This window comes from Heterocephalus glaber, unplaced genomic scaffold (genome assembly GCF_053883595.1).
Source record: "Heterocephalus glaber isolate CG9 unplaced genomic scaffold, H.glaber_assembly_v1.0 deba00001457, whole genome shotgun sequence".
In the NCBI taxonomy this organism is placed as follows: domain Eukaryota; kingdom Metazoa; phylum Chordata; class Mammalia; order Rodentia; family Bathyergidae; genus Heterocephalus; species Heterocephalus glaber.
Window position 1 is genome coordinate 8,995,161 of NW_028258305.1, and position 24,134 is coordinate 9,019,294.

General features: G+C 42.8%; 1 protein-coding gene across 13 annotated transcripts in view; it reads left to right on the top strand.

Moving 5' to 3' along the window:
• Positions 1-24,134, top strand: part of Bcl11a (BCL11 transcription factor A) — a 100,240-nt gene that overhangs the window by 65,237 nt on the left and 10,869 nt on the right. For 9 of the 13 annotated variants that reach the window (XM_004867244.4, XM_087216341.1, XM_013066456.3 and 6 more), the window contains one exon: positions 19,493-19,594. The exons of the other annotated variants lie outside the window; for them this stretch is intronic. In XM_004867244.4, coding sequence (XP_004867301.2) covers positions 19,493-19,594 — 102 coding nt within the window. The remainder of the gene's footprint in view (positions 1-19,492; positions 19,595-24,134) is intronic. 13 annotated transcript variants of the gene reach the window in all.

The following is a 24,134-nucleotide window of genomic DNA, read 5'->3' on the forward strand; positions in this document are numbered from 1 at the left end:
TGCCTTTCCATTTTCTTATATCCTCCTCGATCTCCTTTCTTCAGGGTGCTGTAGTTTTCAGTGTAGAAGTCTTTTGCTTCCTTTGTTAGGTTGATTCCTAGATAATTTCATTTTTTTGGATGCTACTGTAAAAGGAATTGTTTCCCTAATTTCTCTCTCAGTGAGTCTGCTATTTGTGTATAAGAAGGCTCTTGTTTTTTGAGTGTTGACCTTATATCCAGCTACTCTACTGAATCTGTCAATTAAATCTAGAAGTCTTTGGGCCAAGTTTTTTGGGTCTTCTATGTAAAGTATCATATCATTAGCAAATAATGACAGTTCAACTTCTTCCTTTCCTGTCTTTATTCCTTTTATTTGTTTCTCTTTTCTAATTGTTGTGGCTAATGTTTCCAGAACTATATTGAACAAGAAGACTTTTATTTTGTTTTCTTTTTATTTTTGGTACTGGGGATCGAACCCGGGTCCTTGTGCTTGCACAGCAGGTGGCAAAACCACTGAGCTAAATCCCTGGCACAAACAAGAAGACTTTCAGAGGCAGATGCTATCAGACAGTTGGAGTTGGCAATACTTATATTTTGGGTTTGGGCTACCTTCTTATATAGATAGTTCAAATTCTTATAGGATTTCCAATAAAAGTTTTGTAAATTTCCAGTTTTCATCCTCCTGCAGCTTTCTCAGATAGAATGGTTAATGGAAATATGACTGTATTAAAATTAAGCCTTTTACTTTTAAAGCCTTATAAAGAAGGAGTGAGAAGTGGTTACTTGCTTTGAACACTCATTAAAGGCTCGTTTGGTTGCCAGATAATAGGGTAACTTAAGGGAGACCAGTCTAAGAGCTTTTTCATGCTTTTTTTTGGTTTTATTTTGTGTTTTATAGGGTCATGATCTAGTTTTTCATTAATCTGATTCTGTATTCATTTTTAAATATCTAATGTTGATTAGTATATTCTATTATTTATAGCCTTTCAGAAGGATCCCAAGGGAAGGAATTTCCAGACAAATGACAGAAAAGACGCTGCCCATTGCAGGGCTCCCCCTGTGAAGTTTCTTCCTATCTTCTCGGAGTGTGGCATTGTGGGGCACAGACACCCAAAAGCCTGGCTTGAGGTACAGCCTGGGCCATGCTGACATTAGCATGATGAACTTGGCTAATTGACTTGCAAAATATAGGTTAGGGAGTTTTATGGGATATCAAATTATCTTACACTTTCTCTGATTAAAGGCAAAATATTATATTAAGTAGATCATTACATGGGTAAAAGGTTAGACCTTTGTGCACTTAGGGGTGTCACGCTGTCTCTCTCCCTCCTGCCTTGTGGCAAAGAACAGACTGAAGGCAGAGAAGCTCATTGTTCACAGAGCTCTAAATGTCTGAATACTGTGTCAGTATTATAGGAGGGGTGTGTGCCTTAGCTTGGAATTTCTCGTGTTTTTTTTTTTTTTTTTGAGAGAATAGTTATCTCAAAATTAAATATTAATTTGTTTTAATTCCACTTCTGAAGGCAGGGAAAAGGAACATGGGCAGAGGTGGAGCATTGGCCAAGTTTGGAAACACAGGGGCACGTCTCAGGCTGTTCTTGAGTAGTGTTCACAGGGCGCTGCCGAAACATTGCTTGGGGAAGGGATGTGGTCATTCTAAGACCATGGGATACTTACTTGTCACACTGTCATCCCTTGGTCAACCATCTGATACTAGCAGGTTCTTTCTGAAAGAAGCTGCAGGCCTAATCCTGAGATTAAGTTGAGATTTCCATGTATCTGATGATAGCTACCAGCTAGTCCAGCATGCTTCCCATTTCTGTGCATTATTTCACATCCATCATTGGGCTTGGCTTGTGCTTTGTGGAAAGGGATCAGGCTTTTGTGGGCCTGATGTACCCATTTTCTTGTAATACCTTAGATTGGTAGGTCTTTAGAAATTAATTCTTAAAATGTGTGTATCTATATATAGTTTCTTGATTTCTCACTTCAGTATTTAACTACACTTACATGTGGAAAGTGAACTCTAGAATTGGGCAACACATTCTCTCTGGCTGTGTATTGCCAAATTGGAGGTAGGGCCAGGTGGGCTAGTAGAGCTTTGATTGGTGTTTTAATTTGTTATGTGGTTGGGGGAGGGAAATAAATCACAAGTCATTCTCTGGAAATGAGCCCTGTCCACCCACAGAGCAAGAACTCTGAAAGCCTAGTATCTGTCTCCACAGGATCTCTTGCAGCTACTGAGCCCAGTCCATAACAGAATGGAAAAGAGCTTACAGACTCTGCTCTTGTCCTGCTGATAGAACAAGGGGTTGGAGAACTTTGGGTAGATGTAGTATATTCCTAAATACTCTAAAGAGATTTTTTTTTTTTTTTTGATGAGGGAGAGGAGGACTAGAGCAGAGGTTTGACAAAATTAAGCTAGGGAGGGAAACATTCAAATGAGCAATTTCACTCTTCCTTTTCACGTTGAAAGGGGCAATCACATGTAGTAATATGTATTTTCTTTTCTTTTTTTTTTTTGTACCAGGGATCGAACTCGGGTCCTTGCGCTTGCAAGGCAGGTGGCGGAACCACTGAGCTAAATCCCCGGCAATAATATGTATTTTCAAGAGAAAACAAAGCTATCACTTTGGTGTGAAAGGTTATATCTGGAGGACCTCTAATTGCTGTGTGACCTTAGGGAAACGCTTCTCTGCATTGAGCTCAGCTTATTGTTCACAAGGGCTATTTCTGGTATTTATAGACTTATGTGTGACAGTCCCCCGTGAAAAGCAACTTCACTTCTCACCCTAGAATAGCAAGCATTGTTTCTCATATCTAGGTTGCTGGGACAGCTTCCTAGGTACCTAATACTCAGCAACTTTGTGATGTTGGATGGAGGGTTTTTCTTTTTAAGTGAATTGATCATATTTTGCCTCTTTTCATAGTATTTTCTAGGTATAGGGTTATTTTTCTCTCCTAGGCAGGATCAAAAAGATGAGAAGTCTGCCCTGGCACACACATTCCTGTATTTTCAGTTGGCTTAAAGGCATGGAAGGCTTTCCGGAGCTGATATCTGGATGGCCAACTAAGGGCACCAGAGTGTCCGTGGAGGTGTGGTTCCCCGGGGGTTGGTGGCACACTATGTTGGCTGCTGATGGCATCCTTAGCATTCTTGCTGGGGCTGTCTCGTTCCACCTTGTCTAGTCCCTGTGCCACAGTGCACTCTAGGTTTATCTATGACATCCCACCCAGTTCCTTTCTACTGCATATCATAAGTCAGCTACTGCCAGGCTCCCATTTGTTCAGGGACCTCAAGGAAAAGGAGGGAGGGGACTTATTTAGGGAACTGGGGTTTGGCCTGGTGAGATGAGTCAACTTTGAAACTATGGCTACAAGGACTTACTTGTTCTTCCAGGGCTGAGTCTTGTCATTGGTGGGGGTAGGGGTGAGGATGGAAATACAATAGTTCTTTTATTTTCTATCTAGATTTAGATACTGGGTTTTCCCCCCACTTCCTAAGCATGTGCCACAGAGAATTTCTTTTTAGATTGAGCTTGATGAAATTTAGAATATATATGTTCACTTTCATATAGACAGGGACATACCCCCCCCCCCCCGCGCCCTTAGCACATATAGCCCATAATGAGCTACTCCTAAGTGAGAATTCCTATAATTTAGAGGTCTTACCTTGGAATGGTGATGAGGTTAGTGAGTCCCAGCCCCGTATGCATTTTTGCTTTAGTTGTTAACCCTTTTTCCCTTCCTTCGGCTTTTTGCTGACCCTCCAAGGTCCCCCTTCCCTTAAAAAAATGTGAGTCATGTTGGAAATATAGACTTGGGGACCTCCACTTCACCAGGTGTGGCTGGCCAGTGCAAAAAAAATGGAAAATACTTTAAAAAGAGGATGGGGAAGGGGAAAGTTTCTGTTCCACAGTCACTGCTGTTTCACTAAAAGCAGCCGGTTCCCATTCTGGTGAATAGGCCCATTTTCCATAGCACAGGACCCTGATTGTTGGGTCAGTAAAAGGAGCAAACCTGGAAGAAGGAAGACATAGTTAGAGAGGATGGGGGAAGAGAGAGGTGGAAGGGAGAAGAGAACGGATGAAAATGAAAGGCAGAGGGAATGAGAGCATTGAAATTGGAGCTATTTTCAGCTGAACCTGAGTGCAGATTTCATCAGGCTTCGTGGCTGTGGGGAAACAGGCTCTGCAGACTTTCTTGTGACTTCGAGTGAAGCGGCCGTGGTGACTGAATTCTCTGACACTGTCAGAGTCTGGACAACCCTGCCGGCTCCCGGAAGGGCAGCCGACAACTGTCACAGGCGAAGCATCAAAAGCACGAGCTGTCGATAGTGACCTGCATTTGTAGAAAAGCTGAGGGCTTCCTAATTAACGGAGGAGCTCTAAATGAAAGTGAAGCAGCCGACAAGCCCCTCACACGCGGTCAGTGTCACGATGCAGATAATCATTACATCTAACAAGCTTCTGATTTTCAACAGCAGCTATGAGACCAACTTGCTTACCTTGTGGTTCAGTTGCAAGGGGGAGAAAAGCAGCCAAGAAAGAAGGAAGGGAAGAAAGAATAAGAAGAAAAAAAATAGGAAAGAAGAATATAAAGGAATCTGCACCCCAGTGCTTGAGATGAATGCTCAGAGCCCCCTCTCTGGATTCCACCTTTGTTGCTCCCTGAAGCATTCTGATACATCTTCTGCTTTAGGTTTTTCCTCACTGTAATCTGCTAATATGCCACCTCATTCATTTGACGTTTCTTGGAGATGAGCATCTTCTGTGAGTTATTTCTGACCATTGTAGCATTCCACAGGGTCTAAATTGCTGCATGCAGTGCATCAACTTAAATATTACAATCAGAACACACGATACAATTGATTTGGGTTCCATCTAAGATAAAGAAATAAGCTAGGGCTGAAGAGAACCTCACCTGTACCCAGGACTTGCCAGGACTCTTTACATAGGGCAGAGGAATTTGAGTTCTGGTTTAAGGCATTGATTTAAGCTAGCTTTCAAAAGTCTGAGTGAAGTTGATTTTTTAATGTGGTTTTTTTTCCCTGGGTGTTCCCACTGTCAAAACAATTTTTCCCCCGTGGAACATATACCAGAGGGTAAAGGGTTGCGAACCCGATTGTTGGCCAGGATTATTCAGGAAACATAGCATTAGCAGCCCTCCTCCTCCCGCCTGTACTGATTCCTTCCAAACTCCCCACACTATACTTGCAATTATTCATGGGAAATAAAATAATATAAATAACACTGCCTGATTCTTCTCCAGCATCTCACAAAGTAATCACAGGGTCGAGTGCAGGTTTTCTTGCAGTGCCTTTATCAGTAAATCAGATTTTGAGCATTTATCAGTAAAAGTTAGATTTAAGCATCATTCCTGTAAGGTTTGAAAGGAAGAAGATTTGTTTTGGTGGGGACTCTGCCAATCAATGATCTTCCAGCTTGACTCTGCTATCAATTATTGCTGCAATTATTTGTCTAGTTGGATATTTAAAATGTCATCAGAAAGAGATGATTACATATTCCAGAAAGCAAGGCAGTGCATAATCAGATGAACTGAATCCAGTTAAATGTAGTGTGGGACCAACCTGTCCTTCAAAGTAGAATTCTTGAGCTACCACTGAAGCAGCAGCCTTCTGCCCTGTTTCCAGGCAGCTGATCTTAACCTTGGGATGCAGTGCACTGTCGGAGTCAGGCGATACTCAATTATGGGGAACTTTCCAAGTCTGAAAATGGAATTGCTACTTCAGAGACACAAGAAGTGCATTTTGGTTATCTTCTTCAATTCATCTGCAAATCTATAAATAAGCAGTCCCTCTATTCTTCTTGCTTCCTGTGGATTTAAATGCCAAATCCTGATTTGTGGCAAACTTGTCACATGCCCCTTTCCCACTCTCTGTGCCTGGTGCCCAGGAACTAAGCAGTGGCGTGGAAATTACAACTATTTGGAAGCCAAGAAAAAGCTCCATTTCTCACTTTTCTCCAGTTCCGGATATTCTCGGCCCTGCTCCATCTCTCAGCCTCCTCCCCACACACCTCCTCCACTGCACACGCTCCTTCTGTCCTCTCCATGAACAGGAAACTGAAATACAGCTCCAATTTTTTAAATGGAGGAAGGGAAACCACAACCTGAACAACCCAAAAAACTCCAACCAAACAAAATTCCTTAGATAGAATGACACTAAATGTACTGAGCACATAGAAATTCCCCTTTAATAGGTCTGAGAGTATTAGTCCACCTCTGACCTTTGGACACTGGGATTAGAATTGACCAGAGGCTCCAAGGAAGGGCTCTGTCTCTCGGTGGGTTTCCTGAGTTTGAGAATTTTCTGTGGGGCTGTCTGTTGAGGCATTTCCCAGTTTACTTCCCAGGGGGCTTACTGAGCTCTTATCATTCCAGGATACCACAGTGGTCCAAAGGCTCCCTGCCATATCACAAACTGTGCTGGGGATGTGTTAGAGAATTAATCTCATCTGTGGAAAAAAAGAGAAGCCTTTGAAACCACTGAGCCCTGGGTTTTTTGTGTTGGAGAGAAAAGATATAGGGGTGCAGCACCAAAAAATGACTTTACAAAGAATCATGAGCCATTGAAATGGAGAAGAAACACTGTTTCTGCTGCAGTCAGTGGTAGCCAGGGGCCAGCTGTGGATAGTTCCATCATTTTTATCCCCTCTCCTCCTTCACTGCCCCCCACCCCCCAGGTTTTGGACTGAGTGGCCTCAGCTTTAGCTCAGTCTAGTCCCACTAACCTATCAGGGACAGAAATTACTTTGACCTTTTTTTTTTTTTTTTGAGACAGGATCTCACTGTGTAGTTTAGGCTGGTCTTGAACTCATTATGCAGCCCAGGCTGGCCTTGAACTTGCAGCGGTCGTACTACCTCAACCTCTTTAAACCTGGGATCACAGGTGTGCACTACCAATCCCGGCTACTTTGATTCTTGAAAGCTTGTCTGTATGCTGTGGGAGATGAGATGTCATGTGTGAATACCACAAAACGGAAGTGTGAAGGACCTGGTTTAGCTCTTAGGGGATAGAGGTGAAGTCCTGGGTTCTGAATGTTTTTACTTTTTCTGGGATTCCCACCTCATTTTTGTTTATACACAATTAAATGTACTTGTTTCTTTCTTCATACCTTCCCGTGTGTGCCAAGCAGAGGTGAGTGGCTAGATGTTGGCATGGGGTTCTAGAGGGGTAGGGAAGCCCTGCAGGGGTGTCTCCCAGCTCATGCCGTGGTTTCCAATTCCTGGCTTCCTAGAGCACCTTGGGGCTTGGCATTATTTGTTCCATGGCTGTAGCTGCCCTCGACTGTGCCAGGATCTGGCACAACTTGGGTGACAAAGTGTGGGTGGCTGCAGGTGTCCTGCGTTTGAGACAGAGAGACAGGTGAGGGCAGCCACCAGCCCTTAATGCATCTTCCTTGGCTAGCTCCCCAGCTACGTTTTAAGACCCTTAGTAGAACAAAAACTATTTAGAACTATGGGTTCCAAACAGGACTGTTTGAATGGATGAATTTCATACCATTCTTTCTTTTGAGGCAGAAAATGGGGGTCCAAGTGCATGTGTGGGGGGCAGTAAGAATAGAGGAAGGTATTGAAGATTGCTTAAAAAAAATTGAATCCGGGGAGAGCAAAGGAGCCCAGACTAGTAATTGGGATGAACTTATCAGAAAACTTAAGGAAATTTGACATCTATTGGGGCTCTTCTAACTGTGTAATTGCACAGCATTTGGAAAGTGAATTATTAACCTGATTGTCCATAACAACCATTGAGTAAATACACAATTATAGATTTCTAAAATAGTACAGCAAACCGATGGGCCAGCAGCCACTTTCAAGGGACTATAATCATCTCCTGATTCAAGGGTGACCTAGAGGCTCCTTGGTTAGTGAATCATTTACTAGGGAGACCTCAGTGACTTGGGGAAGGGAAGGTTTTCCATTGGTCACTACTGGCTCCATGGCCAGGTCCTTCCAGCAGGTCATTGAAAATAGCTGTCCAACAAGAAGAAAAGTCCACTATGTTGCACTTTGAATATTTATTATGGGGCTGTTCTTTGTCCAGGCGATATGGTGTCTGGTGATTCAAGGCTGGCAATATAGCCTTGGTTCTCAGAAGGTTTGGACCTTAGCTGGGGAACCAGTGGTAGATGCATGCTGATGACGTGGTGCCCTGGATCTGAGAGAAAGTAGTTGGAGAGCAAAGGCCAGGAGAAAGGCGAATCCTTTGCAGCACTTTGCATTGTACTACTCATTGGCTTGATGTCTCCAGCCCTCGGACCTTGGTACCCACGCCCTGCCTTTGGTGCACAGGGAGAGTAATCTCAGTGAGGCCTCTTCCCCGGGAAGTCCACAGCCTGCTCCATGCTAGAGGAGCTGCCAGAGTCAGCCAAGAGCCGCAGGCCATAAATGCAAAGTATGATTTAACAAAAGCAGCTTTTGAGTGAGAAAGCTGAGTGGAGTTGTCCCAACCTGTCAACTTCAGATTTCTTTCCTCCTCTCCATAAATCAAAAAACGGTTGGTGGAAGGGAGGGACAGAAGCGTTTCATTTTCAGATTTTGTAAGAAAATAAAATCAAATCAAAAGAACTTGTCCCACGCTGGTACCTTACATGCCAGGTTTGAGCCTGAGGCAAATTTTTGTGGCCATGTAATAAGCCTTTTTAAAATGGTGACAGACCCTTGACTCTTTGCCTTGAATTACATTGATAAAAGACATTTTATTGTGTTAGAGCTGGGGCAGGAGTACAGGACGGTTCTTGCCTGGTCGGCCCCTTTGAAACCATGTCAGCCCTGCTGTCCATACTCCCTACCGCCTGACAGGGCTTGAGCGCCATGGCGGCAGAGATCTGTGGGCTGGTGACAGAGGAGGCTTTCAACCTGGCCGTTGAAGGTTGAAGCTCTGGAAGTAAAAGGATTTCAGCCTGAGGGGCTTGTTAAGGGCGAGTAGAGTCTTCCACATTCTTAGTAGACCTGAGAGATCTTGACATTGGTGGCCCCAAGTGAGCCCTCATGGTCTGGACTGTTGGAAATACAGTGTGGCTGGGATGCTGGACCTCAGAGATGTCATTTTCCAAGCAGCCTGGAAGGGATTCAGAGTTTTAAAAAAATGATCCATGAGGTCCCTTTAGGCAACCTTGATGGGTGTGGGATATGGCTCATCTGCCTATAGAAGCCAGGCCTCCACAGGCTGAGTTTCCAGGTGGACCCATCCAGTGGGTAGAAAGGAGTTGACAATGGTGGGTTTTTGGTTTGAGGAACTTGGAGGTGTCCAAGCACTTGGGATGTTACTTCTGTTGCATCAGCTGAATGCCCACCTCGTGGATTGGGGCCTCCTGAGTGATTATAGATTGTACTTGCGGGCATCTCCTTTTTGTGCAGGGAACTTTCCAGATCAATCAGTGGTATAAATGAAGGATTTGAAATTGGATAAAAAGGTAGGAAAATAACCATGATCCCAAGAAAACAGGTCTGTCTATTGTTCTGTGGGGCTCTGTCAGAGATATTAGGGCTGCTATGCACCTGGGAGGCGTGAAGGTGATTAGGGACGATAGAGATGGTAGCAGTTGCTGCCTGCCCTGGGCAGAGGCCTGCTTCTGAAAGAAGGACTTGCTGTCAGGGGATGAGGCCTGGTCTCACAGCACCGGAGCCCTCCTTGATTCAGCTCACCTCAGGCTAGATGGCAGCCTAGTTTTGTTTCTGAAGAAATGTCAGAGTTTGACCTGCTAGACCTTTTTTTTTTTTTTTCTTTCTTTGAGGCCTAAATTAGTTCTTATAATTTTTGAGCAGTTCTGTGTTAACCATAGGACATAATAGGTTTTTAATTCTGGAGAATGGCCGGTTCTGGTTCTAAGAATCTCTTAGCCAAGAATGTCAGAGTCTTAGGCCTGTAGTGTGTGTCTTCCCCACTTTCCCTGAAGTACACATACCACTTGATAGTCCCAGAAAGGCAGCGCATTGCCTGTAAGGACATTTGACAGCCTACTCCCCTGTGGGCCGCAGCGGGGGCTGCTGAGGTGAGTGCCGAGAAGCACTGGTCCCCATGTACGTGGGTAGGGCTCTGTGCTCTGGCCTTGCCCTCAGTACTTGCAGCAGGCCATTTCCGAGACTTTGCATTTCTCCCTGGGGAGAGGAGACAAAACTTACCACAGGGCCAGGACATACTTCCCTGAGAAGAGCTAGGCTTAGAGGGAGGAGGATTGTTCTACTCTGTTGGTAGTCGGAGAGACCTGCTAGAGCCTTCGTGGGGGTGCGGGGTGCCCATTCTTTAGGCTGCCTGCTCCATGGCAGAGTTGCTTGGACCAGTCCTGGAAGATAAGACCAGAAAACTTCCAGGCTAGCTGGGCTGTCATGTGGCCTGGGACTGCTCACACCTACTGTCCTTGTCTCTCCTTGTCTTCTCACCCTAAGCCTCCACAGAGCCCAGAATAAAAGATCAGTGGTCTTATAAATGCCATGTTTGGTTTTCTTTAGCTTATTCCGGGACTTTGTCAAGACTGATCACAGTTGTGATATATAGGCATAAATGACATTTGTTGTAAGTTAACAGAGATAAAAAGGCTGGGGTGGCCTCTTCAGAGTAATTTGGGAGTTGTGTGTTCTGCTGGCTTTGATAGACAAAGCCCTTCTCTGCCCTGGCAGGTGTTATCAGAATTAAACGTTTGCTAAGCTAATGGTCATTCTCCTTAGATTCATCTTCACAGACCAAATGTTTCTTCTTCCCTTCACTTGAAAATACAGTTCTGCCCTCTTCAGTCATCTCCTACTTAGCTGGGGGGCACTCCTGAGTAGTTTTCAAGACTTCCCAGGTGTCTGAGATTATGATTTCCCATTCTTTATTCCTTGGGTGGGAAGTCTATAAATACATTTGTGTGAAGTTGGTCAATTTGGGCCAAAAAAAGATGTGTTGAGGCCGGCTTTTTGTATTATTCGCCCCTTCTAACCACAGAGGCAGTAACTGCAGTTGCGCCCCCCCTTTTAGAAGGCCCCCAAAGCACCAAAACCTCATCAATGGAAACTGATAAATTAGAGGGTGATTTTTCACATTACAGAAAGATTGTTAACTTTTCAAAAGGTTTCACCACAGGGTTCCTTTAATAGTGAGCTCCCCCACTGAATGTAAAGTGTTTGTTTACAGATCATTAACTACTTGACAGAGAGGATGTTGAGGGGTGGGGGGACGCACTTAAAAGGTAAAATGTTAGAAGCCCTGCCAATTTTAGATGAGCCAGGGAGGGTGGAGAAATCTCTGAAGTTATGTCGTTAGCAAATGTGATTCAGTTTACAGAAATTCATTTTGCACGGGGCTTTCCAGGAACCCTCCATGCTGATTGAAGGCAGGGCCACAGGGTGCTGAGGCCTTGCCACCCTGGTTGCAGGTGGCTGGGAGAGGTACTATGTATGCTTTCGTGAGCAGAGAGTGCCTGGCTCTGGCACGAGGTCCAGCTTTGCCACTGGTCTTCTGGCACGGGACACAGAGACCTTTTCCCTTGACATTTACCCTGAGTGTGTGGGAAGTTTCTTCCTGGTTCTCTGACCTTCAGTCTCATTGGCTCAGGACTCACCTGGGTTTTTTCCTTGAAATTCAGACAAGTGAACTTTACAAGTCTCTATCCCAGAAGTTTGAAACACACCATCTGGCTTACTGTCCCAGACTGAGGAGTGAACACGGTGTCTGGGCGCAGGCCACACTCTCCTATGGGTCCCTGCTAATCACTGGAAGGTCCCAAGGAATTCAGCAGCTAGCATGGCTCAAGGAGGCTGAGATTGATGGTGGGAAGCAGAAGAGAGAAGTCACCCGCCTGATCCAGCCATCTCTTTTTTAAGTTGAGAAGAGTTAGGGCCAGAAAAAGGATGGAATTTACTCAAAGGGAGAAATATCTGGTGAGTGGCAAAGTTAGGACTGACAGACACACCAAGGTTCCTGGCTTTCCTCTAGCAAGAAAAGGACCTGGGGACGAACTGCATTGAAAGTCAGTGTGTTGTGCAAAGGCATCTTTCAAAGTAGTTCCCATATTCAGCCCAAACATTCTGAAAAATACCTCCTATAAAGACAAGTGTGTGCACATGTGCGCGCACGCATGCAGACACACTCCTCAAATAAGTGCTCAGGATTAGGGTAAGTTTCTCCTGCCCTCCCCATGGTTTTGAATGGAAGAAAGAGAGGAAATTTGGAGGGATGGTAAGTTGATGGTGGAAGAGACAATGTGGAATAGGAAAATCTCAATATTTTTTGCAGTCATTTGTTGAAAATGTTTCATCAAGTACAAGCCCATCTTCAACTGGCAGTGATACATCTGAAATAGATTACTTAAGCTAGGGAGGCAGAGAAGAACATAGCTATTAACGCTAGTTTGTTCCACTCAGAGGATTCTGCCTTGGTAGACCACCCACCATTCATCAGGGGAAGAAAAATTTGAAGTGGGGGGGACAGAAGAGGAGAGATGAGCTTTCATAGAGTTTTGCAATAGTCCACATGTCTGTGTCCCTTATTTTAAGAAAATGAGGTATTTGAAAATACGAATTTGTGAAAGCTAAAGACTTCATAGAAGCCCTCAGAGGATGTATTTAGATGACCATATCCTCTGCTGTTGCCCAGGTGAATGAATGTACAGTGTTTTGATTTGAGTATAACTGGCTATTGAGCCCCCTTTACTCCGAACACCCTTGGGCTTTGCTTCTCTTTGAACAACCATAGCTGTTTTTTCTCTTTGTCTAGAAAGTGGTTCTCTTCGCTTTCCAAGTCTAGCTCCTAAGGTACTTCTTCCCTAAAGCCTCAATACTCTCTTCCAAAGGAAAGTATATAGTTGGCCCTCTGGATCCAGTGGGTTCTGCATTCAAGGATTCAGCCAACTTCCTTGGATTGCAAATATTTGAAAAAAATTGCATCTCAGGACACGTGCAGATTTTTTCCCTGTCATTGTTCCCTAAACAATATAACCATTTATTTGGCATTAAAACAGTTTGCATTGTTTTAGATATTCTAAGTCATGTAGAGATGATTTATTTAGTATGGGAAGATAAATATTTGCCATTGTATAGAGGGATTTGAGCATCTGGAGATTTGGATATCTGAGTGGGTTACTGGAACCTTTCTCCCAGGGGATACTGAGGACTCACTGTAATTTCTATTCTTTTGAATTTCCACAGCACTTTTCTGTGTCTTTCTCATGACACACTTTCTACGCTGGAGTAGGGCAATTTCTGCCAAGGCCTTATCTTCCTGCTAGATGAAGGCTTCTGTGAGGAAGTCTGTGTCTGAATTTTCTTTGTGCTACCCACAGAGGCTAGCCCATTGCTTTGGTCATTATGGGCATTCAGTAAATATTTGTTGAATGAATGCATGAAGAATGAATGGATGGAATATATCCTGGGAACACACAATTTGCATAGTGAGGTACATGGTTAAACAAACAAAAAAAATTGTCCTAAGACAATTTGTCTTTTTATGCAGTGCCCCTTCCAGCCTCTTAGAGAAATCTTTCCATTCTAAGGCAAAAGCTTAAAGTGTAATAAAAATTTATCTAATTCACGATCAAGTGAAAATACTTTGGGCCCAGAGCCAAAGAATATTATTGGAGTGAACTTTTTTCAACACCCTAAATTTAACCAGCTGGAATTCTTTTTTTAAGTACCATCCTATTCAACCTTTGAAATGAAGGATTTGCCTTTTAGTGGGAAATCTGCATTTCAACACAAAGATGGAACACAATGTCTCTGGTTTAGTTATTCTTCCGAAAAGCAAGCTCTTTTTTTTCTTTGAATTATATGCTTTGCTTATGTTAAAGACACAGATTGCAGAAAATTTTGTTTAGGCCCGACAGATTGGTGGCTTGCATTTTTTGCATTTTTATAGATAAAGGGGCATGAAAGATGTCATCTCTCCCTCTTCCCTTATGAAAAGAAGACCTGGTACAAGAACTCTTAAAAGGTGAAATTAATAACCTGTGTTTTGGATAATTACGGCTCTGAAGAGATAGAATTGGCAAAAAAGAATGTTTAAATGAGTGATTGATTTAATTGAAGTCACTGGTGAAAAGTATCAAGTAATGTAAAGACCATGAGCAGTTTCAGCAAAGAAATTCTGTAGTGTGGTGTCTAGAATCCTTGCTTGTTTTCATTTTTGCAGAATATACTTTTTAAAGAGCATTTTGATTTGGTAAAAATTTAAGCCAGTAAAAAAAGCAATGAAGGAAAAGAAATGGTCATGGACATGCTCATTTGTAGAACAAAAGAGAATGTGATTTTGACAATATCAGAAGGTTAATTAGGAATTGTGTTAGCAGTGATAAAACTGGCACATTTTCAATCCAGATCGACACAACTCAAGACACAGTCATGGCTGTTTGTTCTAGAATACTTTGATAAATCAGGGGATCTCAGAGAAGAGCAGGTAGCCAAGGTATATGCAGGGTCAAGAGCTAGAAGCTGTTGACAGGAAAGGTCATTTCAGGGGATTTGCTTTCCGGTTAGATAAAGAAGCTTCTAGCCTATACTAGCTGCACTGTGGTTGTTTGTGTGCCTTGAATTCGGCAATGGGATTCATATTGGAATTGGGTTCTTCGAGGAACTTCCCAAACATTCAGGATTTATTGTAAGTGTAGTTCGGAAGGCGGCTACTTGGAGGATGGGCACCTTGAAGATCGTCGAGCTGAAAAAGAAACAGGACTATACAAGTCCTTTTTCTGGCCTGTCACCAATATAGATTCTTCCTGTTCATGGTGAGTTGTCAGCCATTCTCTTTTTGGAGACTCAAGGTGAAGGAGAGCTTGCAGCTTCACAGAATAGTCTGTTTCACTTGGGGACATGATTATCTAAACATATACAGAGTCCATCAAAAAAGGTATACACCAGGAAAAGAAAAACTTGTGTAGCTATTTTAACATAAAATTTATTGAGATACCATGAGATTAATACAACTCATCTTTGGCCTCTGCAATTTTAAGAGGTGTTCAAAGTGGTGGCCATTAGCTTCCAGATATTTATTAGTATGGCAAACTGCTGAAGTGTTTATATTTTGGGCAGACTTTGTATATTTAGGAAAAATGTATATATACACACATAGACATTTTAGTGAGCAGCATGCCTCTCTATACTCTTGTGGAGAAGCCTGGGATATTTGTGTGTGTGTGAATGCATGAGTGTGTATGTGTGTGCATGTGTGTGCTGCGGATCAAACTCGGGGACTTGCACATGCCAGGCAAGTGCTCTACCACTGAGCTATATCCTCATCCCCTAGGCCTGGGATTTTTTTTTTTTTTTTTTTTTGGTGCCGGGGATCGAACTTGGGTCCTTGCGCTTGTGCAGCAGGCAGTGAAACCACTGAGCTAAATCCCCGGCCCTAGGCCTGGGATTTTAATACCTGATAACAGTTGAGCTCCCAAAGTAGTCATTAAGTGTGTCAGACATGATGCTTTGTGCTTTGCTGTTTGGCACACACATTTGGAGATCAGTAGTATTATTTGTGGAGTAGAAGACAGCAACATGGCTATATTACATTCCCAATGGATAGTTGAAGAAACAAATAGCATGTTAATAGCCATGGTATCTTTGAAATGCCCTTGAGGAAACTTAATTTAATGACTTTAAATTCAGGGATATCTCACTAGGCTTATAGAGCTCTGGGTCAAAAGCTGATATCCACTGTATATAGAAATGTGAAGTGACCAATGTGTAACATTAAATCAAAACCATTCCCAATTTGTTGCAGATTTTTAATGAGATCTGAAAAATAAGATTCACCAGTTTTTATTCAGCCCTGAGGAAACTTTGCAACCTGATAATGCATAAAGCATTTCTGAGACCCAAGTGGAATGGCACTAGAGAGACTTTTATGAAGCAGAACAGGTTGAAACACCTTCCACCAGAGAAACAAAAGGCATTTGGATAGAGATTCCTTCAGAGAAGAGTAACATGTCACATTCCAGAGTCCAGAAAGGGAAAGAGAAGTCCAGTTCTTGCTCTGTCCATGCAGAATGCTCATTTATTCATTTATTTTTGTGGTGTTGGGGATTGAACCAGGACCTCACACATGCTAGATAAGTGCTCTACCGCTGAGCTATATCTAAGACAAACATTTTAGCTTTTATGGAAACTGAGGACACTATGTGCCCAACACTAGATGTTGTCTTATGTCGGGTGAGCTCCCTACTTGAGACTGGGTGTGGTCAATGATGGATGGATAGAGAACCCCTTAGGAATTCCCCTGATTTTGAAAGTTCCAGTCTCACAGAAAGTGGGTCCTGATAGAAGGGTCAACAGCCTCGTGGCCCACAGGTCTCTGCCCAGGGAACATCAGAGCTTCAAGCTTCTTACTTACACTCACCCTAGGATGGAGCTTATTAAACTTGACTGTGCATCAGAATCACCTGGGGGACTTATTCAACACCGACTGCTGCTCCCCCACCCGCCTGCAGTTTCAGTTCCTGTAAGTCTGGGGTAGTGACTAAGAATTTACATTTCCAACTAGCTGCCAGGAGTTGCTGTTGCTGGGCCTGGGTCTGCACTTTCAGAACCACTTCGATGAGTGCACCAAGAAAGAAATCCAGAGGGCATAACTACACCACTTAACTGAGCCCCTTTCTCTCATGGGTAAACAAAAAGGAAGTCGGGAAGAGAAGCAGCCCTCGACCAGTGCAGATCTTTTCCCCTCTTGGCCCAGGAAGGCAGAGCTGCTCATTGAGTTTGATGTTCAGAAGCATTAATTGTGATACTTTACTTTGCCTAAGCAGTGATGAAATAATTGAAGGCATCATAGCAAGAAGTTAAACCTTAGGGAGGCTATGAAAAATTTAGCATTTCCAGTTCATGTGGGAATGTCTCTTCTCCTTACCAAGGAGAGTATATGGATGTGTTTAGTGGAACAAGCAGCAGAATCAGCTAGGTTCTCAATTGGGTCTGTTTTTTTTTTTTTTTTTGGTATGGGGGATGGAACTCAGGACCTTGCACTTTCGAGGCAGTTGTCGGAACCACTGAGCTAAATCCCTGGCCCTGGCTCTGGTTTTTTACCTTCTTCCTGGAAGATGAGAAACGCAAGTCCACGTCTCTGGCACAAAGACAGTGTGCTGTGTTCTGAAGTAAACAGATTGTTAGTCTCAGAGCAATGCTTTGTTTTTCCTCAGTGGGTTAATTCTGCAGGGGAAGCATAGGTAGAGGGTGAACCTACTAGGGCTAAGGCCAGGAGGCTTCAGCGCCCGAGCAGCCACTGTTTTCCAGTTGCAAAATCAAGTCAGTTCCTTGGACTCTTTTGAAAGCCAATCTTCACTCTGCTGGCTGGAATCTCCCATGAGAAGTTTTAAAGTGCTGCCCAGTGGATCAGTGGACATAGAACCAGCCCTCTCTAGGGCAGTCTGCGCAGTGAAGACCATGACAGGGACAGCAGAGGGGAGAGATAGATGCCCCAGGAAAGAACACAGACTAGGAGTGGGGAGACTAACTCTGATCTTCACTTTGTGATTAGCCCCAGTTCAACTATGAGCAAACCACTTAATTTTCCCAGCTTGTGAAAAATGAAGGCATAGGCTTGGTAATTAAAGTTCTTTGTAACTCAAAAAGCAAAACCCCAAACTAACCATGATGCCAGGTACTCAGACTCTGTGGTTGATGAGACTTCATTTTGTCTCTTGGTCCTGGCTGCTCTGAGTGCAGCTTGTTCAGAGCCAACAGATTAGTAGACAAGTCTGCCAACCAGAGAACCGTGTGCCAACCACACAGCTGAAGGCGGGATAGGGTTAACAGTTTGTCCACTTCTTGTTGGAGGCCTATTGAAGGACCTCAGTCAGGGTCTCTTCCCAAAGTGGCAGGGAACTTAAAATTAGACTTTCCCCATGCAAGGGTCCAAGGACCTTGTCCCTGCTGTGCTGGAACCACAGAGATTCCTTCAGTTGTGCAGGTTTCTTAAGAAAGGAATTTTAGTCTCGGTGACAAATAACTTTGCTGAGGCAAGAACAGGTGCAAAAGTGGATTCTCAGATTTCTCTTTGAAAACTGCAAGGACTAAATCTGTAGTTAATTTTATCCTAGCCTCTCAATTTATTTAACATAACCAAATGTAGACATACTTATTTCCTGAGTTCAGTCTTCCCACTTTTGTTGGTCATTTTGTGGTTTTTATTTTGTTTTGGATCAGAGAGGAAGAAATGTCTCTCTCTAGATGGTCTCAGGCGAGGTCCTGGCTCCCCGATGGCTTCCCTTTGGCGGCCTGGCAACAACAGATTTATGCTATCTGTATAACAGCTTTCTCCAGCCATACACTATTGTAACCCACCAGGGTCCTCATGAAAGGGAATCTTGTCCCAACTGCCCTGGATGCACTTGGCAGTGTGGCTTATAGAAGAACAGGATGTATTTTACACTTGGGGCTTGCTATCCTAGAGTATACCCAACAACACTTTTAAGTGCTTTTATTAAGCTAGTGGAAAACATACTTTGCTCACCATCAAGATTAGTTTTCTCCTCTCCTGCCTCCTCCAATCATCACAAACTCCAAACCTCTCTAGAACACACAGAGTGTCTCCTATTCCATCTACCCTCCACCCTGTCTCAAGGTTGACATCTACATGGTTAGTTTTCTGAGAAGCTGGACACTTACCACAGTAACCATACAATTCCCAGGTCAGACAAACCGAATTTCCTTTCCTGCAAAAAACTCAGTGCTAGAAATGCTTGATTGACATGAGTGTGAAAGGTTATTTTTCCTCACCAGGTGTGCAATAGAATGCGGACCCTGGTTTCTGGGTGCTGCTATTATTGGATGCTGGTTCTTTCCTTGTCATTTTATGATACAATTCCTCAGCCTCAAGGAGAGAACTTGGCCAAAGTTATTTAACTCCAGAAGTCTGATCTTCATTTTCAACCACTTAGTATTGTGAGAAAACATGCCTACACAGGCTACTCCATTTGATAGAATGTTAGAGCATGACCTAACCAAGTCCTGAAATGCCCGAGGTTTCCCTGTCATTGAAGGTACTATCATAAATATAGCATGGGGTGGGGACTGTGGGAGGGGGAAGGCCGTGTGGGAGTGTCCCATAAAATATGGTTCACAAACCAACTCATTTCCTATTATAGTGTATTGCTTTTTGTTTAGACTTGCCTATAAAGTCAAGCTAACGTATGCATGTAAACCAGCCTTGCAGATAAATCCTATTATTTTCAGTCATAATAGTACCAATATTCTCTTTGCTATTTGGACACATCTCTTACCATGAGACAATAACCATATAATAACAGATAATTGAGCAAATGAACCTAAGAACCACCCCCACCTCCATACCTAAAACAAACCCCTTCCTTTCTGTCCAAAAAGTCCACAATTAAAAACAAAACAAAAACTATGGGAAACAGTTCACAGTTCACCACTGTTCTTTTGTTTCAGGCCTTGGGCCTATTAACTATCTGCAAGGCTGTTGTAATGATGTTAATCTATTTTAATGGAATTGAAATGTGATATCCTGTGGTTTACGATGCACATTGTTTATAGCTGTAGTGCTTGATTTTGGGTTTCTTTCACAGATAAACTTCTGCACTGGAGAGGCCTGTCCTCCCCTCGTTCTGCACACGGAGCTCTAATCCCCACGCCTGGGATGAGTGCAGAATATGCCCCACAGGGTATTTGTAAGTTGAGCATTATTTCTTCTACCAGTGTCCATGTGTCTAGAGATTAGAGGTTCTAGAAATTGCCCTTACTTTTTAAGCACTGAAGGGAGTTCCTTCCAAAATAGATTGGCACCAGCATACGTATTATTCCAGTACTCACTTGGCACCTGCTCCTCCACTTCACTCAGCCCCAGAGTGATATGTCCTTGCCATTTTTCTTTCTTTCCTCACTGAAGGCACGAAGCTCATAGCAGCTCAGCCCTGTGGGTCTCTGCTCAGGGTCTTGCTTGGTTCCATGGCTGATGGCTGTATTTGTCTGTGCATTCAGATCCTATTTTATTGCTGGACATTCACTCCCATCACCTCATAGAGGGCTTGAATTTATTCCATGACATGTAGCAGAGGCCAGAGTCACAAGGAGCCAGTTTAGAGTTACTCTGGACTTTGCATGTTATTTTTGCATGTACGTGTGTATTTGAACATGGTATATTTATATATACACATGTGCATATATAGATATAATTTGTGCTTATTTTACTTTAGTTTTAGAGAAAAATGCCCAGCATTATAGTTAAAATGTAAAGATTTTACCACCACTACCACCATCATCCATTTACTTGTTCTAGTCAACTTTTATAGTGGAGACCTTTTAATGAAATTTAGATTTGTTCATTTATTAAAATGTTTTCTGAAAGATTTTTTTTTTTTTTTTTTTTTTTTTTTTTGGTACCGGGGATCAAACTCGGGTCCTTGCGCTTGTGAGGCAGTCTGAAAGATGTTTTAAAAAGTAATTCAGTTTGCTTCAGTATGTAGAAACACATGGTATGAATCATGCAAGTTTGAAATGTGGGGGGCAGAGGTTGATTCTACCTCAAATGCAAAAGAAGCAGATTCAAGAAAAAAGAAGTGTGACATCTACCTTTTATTTTGAAAGTAAATGGAAAAATAAAACCTGCTGTGGGAAGAAAAAAAGAAAGGGAAAGGATCATGGAAAGAAAATAACAAAGAATAAGATGCAAGAGTTAAGGCTAGAAAAGGAACTTTTTTTTTAAATAAGGGAGGGAAATTAGACTTATCTATCTCCTGAATGGACTCTGCAGGGCAGGGCATGCACCCTTAGACCAAATTCTAAGCCAGTTATTTATTTTTGCTAACTCCTAGGTAATCCCAGGTAACAAAGAGTTATTGTAGGAATTTCACAAGCCCTTAGGTCCTGAGGGCTGGGTGGTACAGGGGTTTAAGCACCTCATCATTTCTCCCCACCTCCCTTGCTGGGCCTAAGCCTGGGTTAGGTCACACACTGCAGAGAATTTAGGGGGTTGGGCTCATGATTTTGAGTCCCTACGTGGTGGCTGGATGGGGAGCACCCCTCCTTTTGTTGGGGATTCCTGGGGCACCCTGGGAGGGAGAGGAAACAAAGGGGGGGGCATTGAGAGGAGGATGAAGTTGAGATGCTGCTGGTCAGGGAAACAGTTCAGTCCTCTGTTCAGCTTGGTCTTCCTGAGGGCAGGGGTTTGATTGATAGATGGGAAAGTGGGAGCCCAGTATGGAACCCCTGTCCTCCTCTCCCTGCTACTCACCAAGGCAGGGCATATAGTTCACTGGTGTCCGGTCTTGCAGGAGGAATTTAGGAGTGACCAGAGCAAGGTATGTGGAAATGGGTTGCAGGGTTCTAGAAAGCTCCATGACAAAACTGATGCCCTCCCCACTCAGCTGCATTGCCCATCTGCCCTTGGCTTTGAGAGCCTGTAGCCTGTGGCCTCTCTGGTTGTGCAACTGGAACAATGACTTAAAATCGCCCCTTCCTGTCTCTAACCAGGGCCCAGGGTGAGACTATACTCAGACCTTCCTCTGGAAGCTGTTTGGGCATGTAATGTGGTTAGTCATTACCCTCGGTAATTAATCACGCCCAGTAGTAATGAAAACTCACATGCACGTTGGGCCTGATAGTTTACAGAAGGCTTTTATGTGCTTCTGTTGTTAGACTCTTACAATAATTCTTTAAAGTTAGTATTTTTATACTCATTTTACAGATAGGAATCTGAAGGCTCAGAGAAGTTAGACCATCCTATAGTTGCAAGCTAGAGCCAGGGGTTCTGCCTCAGTCCTCCTTATTCCAAAATTTGTGGCTTAAATCATATGACCTTTTGCATTGGTGACACACTAGAAATGGGAGGTCATTCCTTCCCATAAAGTAAAATGAAATAAAATCTAGTAGGTAGGCTAATAGCTGCTTTTAACCCTTTCAATGCCTTGAGTTCTTGTGCGTGAGGCCTGCATTTCAGTTTATTGCTTTAAATCAAAGCAGTCCCCGTGAATGCCCAATGAGGCTCTCAAATTGAGAAGTTGATTTTCATCAGAGTAAATGAAGAATATTATTATATTTTACACGTCAATAAATCAATGTAGGCCTAATTTTGCCATGCAGGAAATCAATTCTGGTCTTTCTAAACCATCAAAGATGTTATGAACAAAGTAATTTCACAAATTATGGCAAGTAACACATTTATTGATGACTGCAGTTTAGGAATTTAGAATCTGTGAAAACTGTAATATAATATGGTGCACTGGCATGAGCTGAGTGAAATACAGATTATATGGTGAAATTGTAATGCATCATTTGCTATTAGTGGACTGGTAATAATTACCAGTTTCAAGCAGCTCTTTCCATGTAATCTTTAGTCTCAATCGTAACAGCCCTTCTCATTGACATTATGATTATACTAGCTGCCCTCATGATCTAGAATATCTAGTTGATGGGAATACTAAAATGTGATAGTGAAAACTGTATGTTGTATGCTCATTATAAGATAAAATGCCATTTTCACTGACCTGATGTATGGGAGGGGGAAGGATAGCGTCAGTGTTAACATACTACAGTATAATCACATAAGTGGCTCTGAAAAAATTTTTTTAGGAAGCTCAGGGCAACAAAATAAAATACGCTTTTATTGTTTAAGCCCCCTTGGAAAGGGTACAAATGAGATTCTTGATGTAGTGCCACAAGCCACAGGCTTCGGCATTTATCAGTGGTCGCATCATGGCACATGTGAAACCAGCATCACTAATTATGGGTCCAGTCCTGGTTTTCAGGAAAAGATTATAAGGGTAAAATATGATTTGAAGGCATTTGGAGTGATGAAAGTGTTAAGGACTTGGTTCAGCTGACAAATCTCTTTTTACTTATCCAATTCCAATTGTCAGGCTAAATGTATGATAATAACCTAGAGTCCTACGGAGGCAGAGAAAGCCACAGCAGGTCACGGTAGTTGGAACTGGATAGTTTTTTTCCTGCCTATTTGGGACCCAAGTCATTGTTCAACAACAACAAAAAATTTATGAAAATATTCTCAATGAAGCTTTTTATTTCCCTTTGAAGAGAGGAGGCAAACGAAAATAGGCAGATAATGTGATACTAATGTCAGCGTTTTCTTTCAAAATCTTGCTGCCTTTTTTCCCCCTTCCACATTAGACAAATGTTTGAAACCTAATTTTGGTATCTTACCATCTAATCTTGTTAAAGAGATTTACCCAGGAGTGGGATATATTGAGTGAGATTATAAATGCATTGTAAAGTAAATTACAAGGTCGGGGCAGGAGTCCATTATTTAGACAAGTGCTTGAGCGAGCTGGCTTGTTTTGGAATATGAGTGTTTGGGGCTCCTGAGAAGATCCTGGCAGCTTTTCTTCTTGACTTGCTAAATGAGGAATCATATAATTGATTAATTCCTCATTGCTACTCTTTAACTCCCTGGTGAATTTTGTCCTTTTAAGAAAGTTACTGACAAATGCTAGCTGTGGGTTTAAGGAACTCTGCTAGGTCCTCTTTAAAAGAGGGAGAAAGTTTATTTCTGAGTTATATTTTAAGCCTTACCTTTTTCAGAATCCCTGAGACATGTATTGCTCTCATCTTTGTCCCTAGGCCACCATCACTTGTGTGCCTCTTTTTAAGGCCACAGTTGACTGATAAACTGTTGAATATATATAAATATAAATATATATATATTTCAATTTAGCTATCTCTAAAAATGAATGATTTTGTGAAGTCAAGCTGGCCCCCTCTCTGCCAAAGTGGTATTTACCACTCTCGGGTTCTTTTCAGCAAGAGAGAAATAATGTGACTTCAGCAGGGCCCCTCTCCAGACGGCTTGGCTACTGGCCAGAGAGTTGACTAGCTGAACTGTGTCTTTCTGTTTCTTTCTCAACTGGAGCCGAGTCTCAGCCGAGGGCGCAGGATGTTGTATAATTTGGTTCACGTTGTTAGCCTCTCAAAATAATGAGGAGGAGGCTAGTGTAGCATTGCTCAGCCTGCTGCCTGTCATGGTGCTGGCTGCCTGAACTGTGCCTTCAACCAGGGTACTGTGTTTGCTGAAGTTGGCACCAGCCACTCCTCCTAACTTCTCTAGACTTGCATTGATTGCACTGGGGGACAACTCCTAAGGATTTGTTACAGGCTTTCAGTTAAATCTAAATTAAATTTTCTTTTGAGATTTTCACAACATCCCTTGAGATTAAAAATGGGTGTCCCTGTGGGGTGTTATGAAGCCAAAATTAGAAC